We start from the raw sequence: 12863 nt of genomic DNA, 5'->3' as shown, positions 1-12863 counted from the left end.
CCAATAAGAGGTGTTATTTTGATTTACCCGCTATTTCGGTAGATGTTACTTTTGTAGCTGTTATTTTTGACATTTGACAAGTAGAAACTACGCCATTAATGAAAATGGAACGATACACGCTTCAACAACGCATTGAAATTATTAAAATTCACTTGAGTGAATCAAATGCAAATCATCTTGAGTGATGAGGCCCATTTCCACCTCGGTGGCTTCGTCAACAAGCAAAATTGTCGCATCTGGGGCTCGGAATACCCAAGAGTTATTGTTGAAAAACCTCTCTTTCCTCAACGTGTGACTTTTTGGTGCGGTTTATGGTCCGGCGGAGTCATTAGACCTTACTTTTTCAAAAATGAGGCTGGAGCAACAGTTACGGTGAATGGATTGCTCTATCGAGAGATGATTAATGATTTTTTATGGCCGGAATTGGATGGTATTGATCTGAACAACGTTTACTTTCAACGAGACGGCGTTACGTGCCACACAAGCAACGAAACCATTGATATTTAACGATTGAATATCAAAATAATACCTCTTATTGGAAAATCCTGTATAATTTGGAGATAATTTTGCTGTATAAACTTTGTTTGTTTTGACTTTTTGAGTCCGAATTTGGAATTTTTTGAAAAATTACACAAAAATATCCCGTAGTTATAATAGTTATAGTGGATAAATAGTTGGGTAAAATATATTTCGGAAGGTGGCGGGTCAATTGATTTTGTACGGAACATTTGTGGTGCAACGTTTGACAACTGTGTTCTACTCTTGCTTTTATATGAGACTACAGTGAGACTTTGGCATCTCCATGTGAGGTTAGTTGTGAGGCTGGAAGTAGTGGGGATGACAGGAGGTGAGGAAGAGGAAGGTGGGGAAGTACCTGACTATTCACCTCTGGTCCCCAAACACGCCTAAAGTCAAGTCAAGCAACGTTTCAATTCTGAATGGTGGTGATGATTTAATCCTGAAATAACACATTTCCATCACATTAAATTTACTTGCGCACGCCGGGATCTGAACCCGCGACCTCCGGATTGCAAGTCGAGAGCCTTAATCCCTCACACACGGAGGCCGTGATAGTAGGCTGCGATACCTATTACTAATTTATTAAAAAATATCTTCAAATTATTGGTAATCCGGTTAAAAACAGGATTGCAGGCCGTTTCCTAATAACATTTCTGTAAATTCCGAATATATCGGAACACGTGTTCATTCAGCTGCATTTGCCTTGATAATATATAATGACGAAATGCGAAAATATTAGGATTTTTATGAACACGTGAAATCGTGATAATAAATTCGTATTTTACTAAAAGTTTCACAGGAAACCTATTAAATCATTCGTTAATGTTCTGCAATCCTGTTTTTAATCGGATTACCGACAATTTGATGAGATTTTTAATAAATTAGCAATAGTAATTTTTCTCCGTTCAATCTACCATTCTGGATCAATGGCACCAGAAGTGCAATAGCGCCCTCCGCTGGCCGCGCCACAATGCATCACTATAATATGAGTAGTTCGGCGCAGTCCGGTGCAGCGGGTGACCTCTGCGGGTCACTGACATCCCGCCACGAGCTGCACTCGCAATAATGCACTTAAACCCGGTAACGTCATTCGACATGATGCACTATTGCAGTGCGCACCATTGATGCATTGAACCGCGTCTGTTGCGCGAATACGCCGTCAATTATGTAATAAACGAGACCATTTATTATTGAGATGCTGTGTGGTAGGTTTTATCAACGAAAGGAAGTTCTGGGAAGGTAACAGGTATGAGGGTTGGGTAGGAATCTAAGGATCAGTGTGTCCAGGACTGACGGACGTATGAACATATATATCCCTCCCACTGTATTGGCGCAAGGCGATGGGTCGGGAGACCATTTGGAGAGGTCAAAGGGTCTGAGATTCTGAACAAACCCCACCCGATGAACCCTGGCACCCCTGCTAAATCACCAAACGTTCCGAACCACTTGGGGTGACCTATGTCAGAGGTGTTGGTTGTCCAATATATGATTCACGGTACCCATTCCCGCCTCCCAATGTCATATTTTGATATTCTGGTTCATCATTTGTTGACCTATCAGACATCCAAAGGATAACGTCGAGTTTTGGAATACTCTGTAAAAATGAATACTTATAAACTTATGTGCAATTGAAATGACATAAAAAATTCTGACACAAATGTTTTTATAAAATAGTTATTTAGTTTTGAAGTTGAAAATTGATCCGGTGATTTTATCGGTATTAAAATGTTGAACTAATTGGTCGTTTGTTTGCAGGATGGTTCGCGTTGGTTGGAGAACGAGGCACCACAAACGCCAGATCCTACTCCTCCATCGCTGAACTGGTGAAGGCCAGGGTTCCCTGCTTCCTGCCCGCCGCGCCCCTCTCTGCCTACCTGCTTCAGAGAGATCCTGGTAAGTCTATCCTATGGTATACGCATATTTATTCATTGGACAATTTGTATAGCGCCGCTTTTGTGAGATATCACCTCAGGTAGGTATTACAAAAAAATATAAATATTACTTATTATTATTATGTTTGATCGTGTGAGGAATGTGGAGATCCGCAAAGAGTGCAAGGCTGATGTAAGCGTAATGAGTAAGATTAAGAAAGGGACGCTTAGATGGTTTGGGCATGTAGAGCGAATGAGCGAAGATAGGAGTGTAAGGAGGATATATGATGCAAATGTGAATGGTAGCAGAAGTCGGGGACGCCCGAGGAAGACATGGCACGTGAATCAAATACTCGAGTCGGGCCATGTCAAGAGTCAGAATAATAGAAGAGTATGTATGAGACGGTGTATGAATGTGAATGAGGCAAGAAGTGTGTGCCAAGACCGAGTTGTTTGGCGGTCCGTCCTCTCTGCCTACCTCTGCGGGAAACGGCGTGATAGTTAGTTAGTTAGTTAAATATTACAAAAATTAAGTGAAGTTAAGTTAAGTAAAATGAAGTACAGGAACAGGTGACACGAAGATAGAAGAGGGATACTCTGCAGCAAGAATCCTAAGTGGTGTAGAAACTGGACCAGCTGCTGCAGCGAAAGAGTCCACCACATCCACCAACAGTTCTAGCACGAGGTTCGTCATCCGTCCAAGTATGTGTCTAAATAGATAAGAGACCTTGGCATCACCGCTGTGACGTTCGGCGAGTCCATCATTCATCTTCATATAATCCAATCAAGATCTTTTAGCCTTAGCCATTTCAGGATTAAGACCTTGGTAAACCTTTCCACTTCTTTCTACTGCTTATTCTATTCTAGTGGTGAAGGACGTTAGATAGATATCGAAATCCCTTAGATCGTCTGTGATCTCAGGCGTCGCCGTGTCGTTCTCATTCAAGTCAGTTTTTGTCGGTCAGAAACGAACTGTATTGTTATAAAATTTCGCTGAAAATATCTAAAGGCACGACTTTTCGATGGTCGCATTTTGTAAAAAGCCTGACTGATTTTTTTCTAGCATTAATTCTGTAGTATTTCACCAACGTATCTTCTTGATTTTTCCACGTTCTCCCATTAGTCTACTCACTATGTCTTCTTATCCGTAATGGTTTGCATTGTTTATTATTTACTATCTGTATATTACAAATTATCTTCCATTTGTCATTTATCTGCAGTACCTCCGAAAACTTCTGTATTATTTTATTAATTACCTGCATTTCCTTTATCTCTAACTACTCTTTTATTATTTTATTTATTATCTATATCTCGTCCAATATAGCTTTTATTATTCCAGCTTTTTGCTGCATTTCTCCACCGCCCCTTTTTGGCACAAATAGCCCTTCAAAATGATCATTTTTTGACGTTGCTTTTATGTCTTTCATATCTTCTATAATCTTTATATTCTGCACTCTTATATCTTCGACTCTGCTAACGTATTACTCTAGCGATGTTTCCTACAATTATTATTTGATGCCTCTCTTATGGAATGTTTGCACAGTTTACATCATGCATACATTGCAGATATACCTACTTGGTCCTGGTACTCTGACACTTATGCTAGGAATTGATGTGTCGTGCTGCGACCAAGCCATTCTTGCAGATTCCTGAGTCTTGGCTTCCTTTCGTCGTTACCTTTGTTTTGTCCGCAAATCTTTCCTAGAATATTCGCACTAGTAAAGAGATGAAGTGGGTACTTTTTAGACCATTTTCGTGCTCGTTAAATATTTGCAGTATTGTATATGTTATCGGTAACTACACAACGAAGTGGATTAATTTTACCTTCCGAGATTTTCATTAATTCTTTCACGAAAACAAAATAGAAATTGAAATAGATGTAATATGTCAAACGGAATAGGCCCAATACCAGAATGTATATAAAATTCTGGTCATTTGGGACTCGCAAATTTTCTCAATAATATGATGAATCTTGTACCTTCGAATCGATATTATCTTCCTGTAGAGCACACTTTGCTTAGAGTTAGTTCTGATTGCATAGGAAATGCCTCATTAGTCTGCTCAGTCAAGCGGGCAGTATGTCTGCCGATAGCAAATAGCAGATTTGGCCAAACCAAACTCAAGGAAATTAACGTATTATTACAATTCCTGCAATCTATAGTTCTTGATTGTTGAGCAGCCTTCTTTGATAATTTTGTTTTGTAAAATTGGCGAGACAAGTTTTCTCTCAAATCGGTATAGATTCAATAGGATGTATCGGCACGTACCCGACAACCTTTAACCAGCTATTCCTTAGCACATTTGGAGTAAAAAATTTACCATTCATATTTTCACCACATGTCACAAATGTTTAAAAATGTTGTTTGTTGAAAAAGTACATATAAGTAATAAGGTTTATATTTACAATGATAATATTTAATACTACTCTTCCAGAGAAGCGTTAGTTTGTGGCTGGAAGAGGAGTGTACATTATATTATTGTAGATATTATATTTCGTATTTTACGATATAGAATAAAGAGAAGTGGGAAAAAAATATTGTAAGTAAAATGTGTTACTAGTAGATAAAATGTATATATACAGGGTGTATCGGCACGTACCCGACAAACTTTAACCAGCTATTCCTTAGCACATTTGGAGTAAAAAATGTTATGGGCACTTTGCTGTCCGGTAACATTTTTTTTAAATAAAAAATTTCTTATTCATATTTTCACCACATGTCACCAATGTTTTATCCTTTGTCAAAGTTTGAGAACCCATCTGGCGATATTTTATTCGAGTTTCGTTGAATAATGTACGTACGTAGGTACCTACATTGGCGCGATTTTACAATCACAACGAAATGGCATTGTCTCAATTTTTACTATTATTATTTAGTGTGTATGAAAGGGCGAGGACGCTTTTTGACACACTTGCTAATAACAGCTGTTGAACACGATAAACAATGCCAATGACAGTGACAGAGTGTGGATTTAAAAAAAATATATTTTTAATTGAAATGTGCTAAGGAATAGCTGGTTAAAGTTTGTCGGGTACGTGCCGATACACCCTTTTTCCGCGTCACAACGCCGCCCAACCGGGTGGTGACATAGTTCCCCTGTCTGTACACTGCACAGGCAGGGACACTCTTGTGAGGTGTCACATAAAAAAAAAAAAAAAATAGTCAGCTTTGGCGTTCGAAGTATGGGCCACGCATATTGGATCATTGTCCGATGTGAGATATCTCGTTCATTAGTCTGTTACAAGTGCTCACCGGCACAGGTCTCCAGCGATAACTTCAAAATACCGACATTCACGCTAAGATATTGTATTAGTCGTACTGGAAAATATAGGGAAAGTAATGATATATCTTTTCACCTTCGACACGTTCTTTGAGTTCGTTCGCGGTCGGAAGGTTTCGGGCGACATCAACAGCCGTCACACACCCTTTCCTACTTTCAGATATTGCAAAGAATGCAGACTCTATATATAACTCGATGTATACATCACACTTCTAGGGAAGTTTTGTTGACTGAATAAATAATACACACTAGAAATGCCTTCCATGTAGATTTTAATGGAAACCAATGTCGCCACTGACATATATTTGCCACCAGAAGGGTTTGAGAATTCTTTTAATTATCTAAAACATTAGTCGTACGCTGAATGCTGAATAGTGCTCATAGAAATAAACAGACCCTGCGCAGAAAAATAAAGTTTAAAGGCAACGTTTTGCGGGCAGAAAACCCAGGATCATAATGTTGCGTAGCGACAAATGAGTGAGGTGGGTAAATTATATCATAAAGATGTAACACTAACCTAACAAAATATTCAGATTTGAAAACAAGCTCGAACTTTTGTTTACCCGATTCGTGATATGTAGTTAAGTTTTTCACGCAGTCAGCAATTTGTCAAATTTATTTATTGATTTTTTTAATGATAAACTAATGTTTATAAGACAAGTTTTTATGCATAGCACAAAGGATAACAAATAATTATAAGCAACAATTAGTCGCCCGAAATATTAATACAAATTGAAAATATCTCCTGAGTAAAAATAAATGCCGCCAACGGGAATTGAACCCGTGCCTTCTGATGTCCGGTCAGGTGCTCTGTATCCACTGAGCTATGTCGGCTTATTTCCAAAATGCCAAATGATTCAATATGTACTAGTACCTCAATCAACAATTACTGCTTATTATACAGGCACTGGTTCAATTCCCGTTGGCGGCATTTATTTTTACTCGGGAGATATTTTCAATTTGTATTGATATTACAGGCGACTAATTGTTGCTTATAATTATTTGTTCCATTTATTGACAAATTACAGAAAGAGAAACGGTCACGCCCCTCCATGTTCCCCTTTACCTGGACTAGTATATGTGTTTTACATAAAAAAATTATATGTGATAGATAAAAAAGAAACGTATCTTACTTACAATAACGGTGAAATGAGATAAATAGCAGAGACAAAGTTGTCGGATATTTTTTTTTAATTTTTAACACTAAATCGCGTGTTTCTTTTGCTTTGCATTAGCGAAATTATTTTGCAGCTGCAATTTGCAATAGGTCCGGGCACATTCTGCTGTAAATTACACAGCTGTTTTCTTCCTCAAACGAACAATAGATTTTCACGGATACGAGATTATTTATTACTTACTTACAGTGAGTTCGCAAATTTACTTATCGTTGTTTAATGTTTTTGAAATTGTTGATCTCATCTCGGCTGATGTTCTTCCCGTTATCGTATTCGGGTCGGGGTACCATCGCCTCGGCAGGGGACCTCCAGGCGTCCCTGGCCTAACCTCTCCTCGTATAGACTCTGGAATTTGATCTCCGATCACTCGATCCTATTTTGTGTCTCCTGCCAATCCTTTCTTAACCTCATTTCGGAAGTTAGGACTCTAGAACGTTCTCTGTCGTTCGTCATCCAAATTCGGTGACCAAATATAATAAGCGTTTTACACGATCCCTTTTTCACACTGATCCCCATATGAAAATTATATCGGGACTAATATGAAAAATCTTTTCTTTCCACGAACATTATTTACATACAGACGGTTGCCATTCGCGAAGAAATAATATTTTTGGACTGTACTAAATCATCAAAAAATGGTAATGCCTTGAAAATATTGTTCTGGTTTCTTTATAATTTTACATGCTTTACTAATTTTGTTTCATATTCAGTTTATCACTTAAACGATATTTCATGCTATAAAAATTTTGTGTATAATTTTCGATAGCTCACTATATTCTGTTCTTAAGGCGAAGCTTAATGCCAAATCACTATTTTGATTTTTTTTAAATTTTTTTATTTTTATTTTTTTTTATTATTGAATAAATAGTTAATACATATCAACAAACAAGTCCTGCTAAGCCATTTTATTTTTTATTTTTTTTTTTTTTTATTTTTTTTTTTTTTTATTGAATTTTTTTTTTTATACATACATGGTTACATAAAATATTGAAAAATGTATAAAAAATATTGAAATAAATGTACATAATTAAAAAAAAATCCCACGAAGGCGAAGCCTGAGTGTGGGTATTATAAGTATTTTTATCTTATTTCTATGGTTTAAGTGAAGATACAATATTAAATATAAATTTAAGTTATTTTAAAAGAGTTACTGTAGAGATACAATACAAGAAACTAAATCATGTAACATGTAAAAGTTTTAAAATAACACAAAAAATAAGGTAAATACTAGTTTTTGAAGACATCTTAAAAAGTGAATTAGCAGACAAACAATAAAATATATCCGCTGTTTTGTATGTATGTGAAATAATAAAAAATAATGTATAATTGAATTGGCTTGTCAACAGGTGGTTAAAGTTTAGTTTCATATACATTTTAAGTTATAATTTACATCTTATATCTACAGAATCAACAATTTTTTCATACAATTTTTCATACATATTATATAATTAAAGTAAATATTTTTTTTCCGATAGCCAATTTTTCACCATATATTTAACCTTATTCATAGATTTACATTGCTTTATAGTGTCAGGTAATAAATTAAATATCTTCGGTATGTTGTATTCAAACGTTCTCTGTCCGTATTTATTATTAAATTTCGGAACTATCAACCCGTCATTGCGCGTGAATCTAGTACTGTATTTATGTTCTAATTTTTCTTTATGCTGCGGGGTAAATATATATTGAATTATGATTTTTTGCCATAGAATAGCCTTAACAGGTAAAATTTTGGCACTCTGAAACAGCAACGGTGTATTATGTCTCTGTTTAAAAATATTAGGGACGACTAGTAATTTTACAATTGCGTTTTGTACAACTTGGACTTGTTTCAGATTGGTTATACTAGTATTTCCCCATATGGTTAATCCACATCTTATAATAGATTCTGCCATTGACATATAAATTATTTTAAGTGTTTCAATTGATAGGAAAAAATTTAATGTGTACATTCTGCCAGCAATTGATCTGAGTCTTTTACAGGTTTTTTAATATGTTTGTCCCATTTGAAAAAGCAATCTACTGTAACACCAAGATAGACATATTCTGTAACTAATTCTAAGCTTTCACATTTACAATTATTCGGGACATTTTTATGGACGCAATTAAAATTATGAGAAATAATATTAGGATTAAATTGAAATCTGGTATTAGGTGATCTTATGTGCATAACTTTGGTTTTTTTAGCATTTATTAATAGTCCTGCATCATGTGACCATTTACAAAGTTGATTAAAGTCAATTTGCATGAGTTCAATTGCAATTTTTAGATCTTTATATGATATGACCAATGCCGTAAAGTCAATTTGCATGAGTTCAATTGCAATTTTTAGATCTTTTTATGATATGACCAATGCCGTATCATCTGCAAATACAAAATGTTTTACAAAAGAGAAAAGTTTTTTCATTATAGTTACATAAATTATATATAGTGTAGGTCCCAATATGGAACCTTGTGGAACTCCTGCAGATACATTCTTTGTTTTACTAAAAGTATTATTTATTTTGGTACATATTTTTCTATATCTAAGATAATCTTTAAATAAATTTAACACATTTTCTCTTATTCCAATTTTTTCTAAGGTTTCTAGCAGTTTTTTAGAGTTAATTTAATAATTAATCGTTATAACGAATTGGTGTACATTAGGATTACTAAAAAATATGCTTTAGATAAATTGAAGGTTTTCCTATTGTTTCGCTTGAGTAGAATACAAATAAAATAATAAATTACTCAATAAAAAATATAAATGTAAACTACTAAAAAATATATTTTTCAATAGAAATGTTTGAACGCCTAAAGGAAATAACTTTAAAAAATACAGTATTATAGCTAAGATTATCTGTGGCAGTTTCACTTGATTAATTCTTTTGCTTTCTTATAAAATTATTTACAAAATAAATAAAACCCAGTTTTTTGCTTGAAATCGAACGTTTCTAGACACCGTTTTTCAAGCGATTTTAATGCCTATTACGTACAATATAAGGTATACCACGAATATACACATTTTTGGCTTGTAGCTTCCTCTTTAAAGCTATGTGAAAGCCCGGCTGGGCGTAAAAACAAATTAAATAAAAATATTTATATTTTTTTATCAATATTGTAAACATAAACGAAATAAACATTTCTACATAATATTAATTACTGTCCGCCATCTTAATCCGTAGAAAATCGAAAATAAAACACCTTCCTTTTTTTCATCCCGAATCAATGATTGAAAAGACAACCCATATGCAAATCTGGATGAAAAAAATCATAATGTAAAATGTCCATAAGCTCAGGTTTTCTTATCACCGAACTGTTGAGGACATTTATTTATTTATTGACGCCCTATTGGGCTTTTAAGTACATAAAAATTACAAATTTCATTTTTAGCAACAGTATAAAACAAAAAATACAAAATCGAAATAAAATATAATGAATTCTCATACATTATTTACATTTAAAAAGTGGTGGACTAATTTGGCTTTAAATGTATTAAAGTTTAAATTAAATATGTCAGCGACATCACTTAGTTCATTGCCCAACCTATGTATTCTTTCTAACACAGAATTCGTAGCGAAGTTATTGTTGTAGAATAAAATATTCCGTCTAGTATATTTTGGAGGTATATGTAAAGATAGCAAGTTGATAGTGTCAGGGCAGTCTAACCTTGAATGAACAATTTTATATAATAAAAGAAGATCAAATATTTTTCGCCTTTCAGATAATTTCGATAAGTTAAGTTTACTGCGTAAATTGACATAATTGATTTCAATAATAGGAATACCAATTTTGAAATTAATAAAACGTAAAAAATTATTTTTAATTTTTTCAATTTGTAAACAATGAGAGTTGAAATGAGGACACCAAATGGTTGCATTGTATTCAACCTGACTTCTAACCAGAGACGTGTATTACTCAACTTATTTTGCGAATACCCTATGTTTTTACTAGTCATAGATTTAGCAGCTGTCTAGTACAGTCTAGCACGAGTCTTCCTTTGTCTATGGCCAACACCTTTTACTAAGGTACCTCCCCGCCCACGTGACATTGACAGCTGTCAGATGGGGGTACACCTGGTACCTAGTCCATACCTCGGGTTAACCTTTTGAAAACAAGAACAATAAAGCGTCTGCTCGATCAGTGTTAGAACATTTCCAACTGTTTTATTTTATTTGCTTCATTATAAGGAACATAGAATCTGTATTACTGAAACGTTAAATCTAATGAAGTCTGCTGTGGGCGTGTTGGTGTGCCCGAAGTTTTCTCAATATTCCTCACTTCTAGTGTCAGGAGTACACCAGAACTAAACGTAAAAAAACCACTAAAATTATAGTTAATATCAGCTCTTCGAGAGATGGAGCAGGCAACACGGTATCGCATCTTCATACATAAATACACATTTCACCACATGAAAGATTACACATCTGCCCTGATGATGGACATTGCAATTCTGTCCAAAACGTTGGCTAAAGAAGAAGGTAACGCAACACGGTACAATACCCCCAAAACAAATCATCATAATTAATCAATCAATTAATTAATTAATTAATGGTAATTTTCATTCGCCTGTTTGGGGCCTAAGAGTCGAAAATGAGTCCTAATATGAAGTGAGGAAAAAATGAGCTTACTTCAGGTACACGATACGCCCAATGCACTCCTACCTATCCAACACTTCAATGTCGGAGGATATTCTCTGTGACATTTTTTTAATTGGTTTTCAAGCTACAATCCCGTTAAACTGCAATAAAGCAGTTTGTCAGCACGTTAAATTCTAGGGTTCGCCGTCCGTATTTACTATTATATTTTGGAACAAGCATTCCTTCATTCTTTGTAAACCTTGTATTATATTCATGTTCCACTTTCTATTTATAATCAGACTCAGATATATGTTGAATCAATATTTTGTACCATAATAAGGCCTGCACCGGTAATATTGTTAAATTCCGATACAACAATGATATGTTTCGTCTCTGTGAAAAAATATGTTTTTGAGCTAATAACTTATCCATAGAATTTTGTACTGATTGCAGGTGGTTTAAATTAGTTTTACAAGAGTGACCCCAAGTAGTTAAACCATACCGTAAAGTTGATTCTGCTAGTGATAGGTAAATAATTTTTAAAATATTCACCGGAACGAAACATTTCAGTTTGTATATCCTACCCACTATCGCTCTCAGCCGCTTGCAAGTTTTGTTTATTTGTGTATCCCATTTGAAATGACAATCAACAGTCACCCCCAAATAAACGTATTCATTTACCAGTTTAATACTTTCACACATACAGGGCTGTAAAATGTTTTGATGAATACATATAAAGTTAAGTTTTTAGATTCTCACGGCCAAAAGCATTTTTTTTGTTTGTTTTTGGGGTGTTATGCCGTGTTGCGTTCACACTCCAAAAACATAACACGGCATAACACCCCAAAAACAAACAACAAAAAAACATATAAAGTTATGTGAAATTATTTTAGGCATGATCTGAAATGAAGCATGTGGAGACCGTATGTGCATCAATTTAGTTTTCTTGGTATTAATGATTAGACCTGCGTCATGTGACCATTTTATCAGGGACGTAAAGTCATGTTGCATATATTTAATCGCAATGGATAATTGTTCATCAGATATGACAAGAGCAGTGTCGTCAGCATATACAAAGTGTCTTACATATTTAAATAATTTTTTAACCGAGAAATTAAAAATTATAATTTTTATTTATCTGAACAGTTGTCCTTGTTAACTTGGCCTTAGTTTCAAGTTGTTGCATAGCAAAAAACACTATAAATACGCACTACTTATGGTGTTTTTGGATGTGAGGTCTGGTACAGTTTGTTGCTTGTGCACCGAATACGTGAGTCCCGATTATACGCTGTCGACGGTTGACCGGTCATGCGTAACACAACCGGACTGAGAAGATAGTCGCGTTATTGGATGCTGTTTAGTGGATTGTGCAATCTTGTTTTTTTTTCATCTTCCAATTAGTCATTTATAAATTATATAATACCTAGTTTCTATAAAAATACTAGAATTTCTGGTTTCGA

The 12863-nt window shown here is 34.8% G+C and overlaps 1 protein-coding gene across 1 annotated transcript in view; it reads left to right on the top strand.

Annotated features, from left to right (window-relative positions):
- LOC149410036 (uncharacterized) overlaps positions 1-12863 on the top strand; it is a 139221-nt gene that overhangs the window by 76636 nt on the left and 49722 nt on the right. Inside the window, exon 3 of the mRNA XM_089648925.1 lies at positions 2275-2412. Coding sequence (XP_089505051.1) covers positions 2275-2412 — 138 coding nt within the window. The remainder of the gene's footprint in view (positions 1-2274; positions 2413-12863) is intronic.

Source organism: Hesperophylax consimilis, chromosome 28, assembly GCF_061612785.1.
Source record: "Hesperophylax consimilis isolate HC1 chromosome 28, BYU_Hcon_1.0, whole genome shotgun sequence".
Lineage (NCBI taxonomy): Eukaryota > Metazoa > Arthropoda > Insecta > Trichoptera > Limnephilidae > Hesperophylax > Hesperophylax consimilis.
This window is presented reverse-complemented; position numbering and strand designations above follow the sequence as displayed.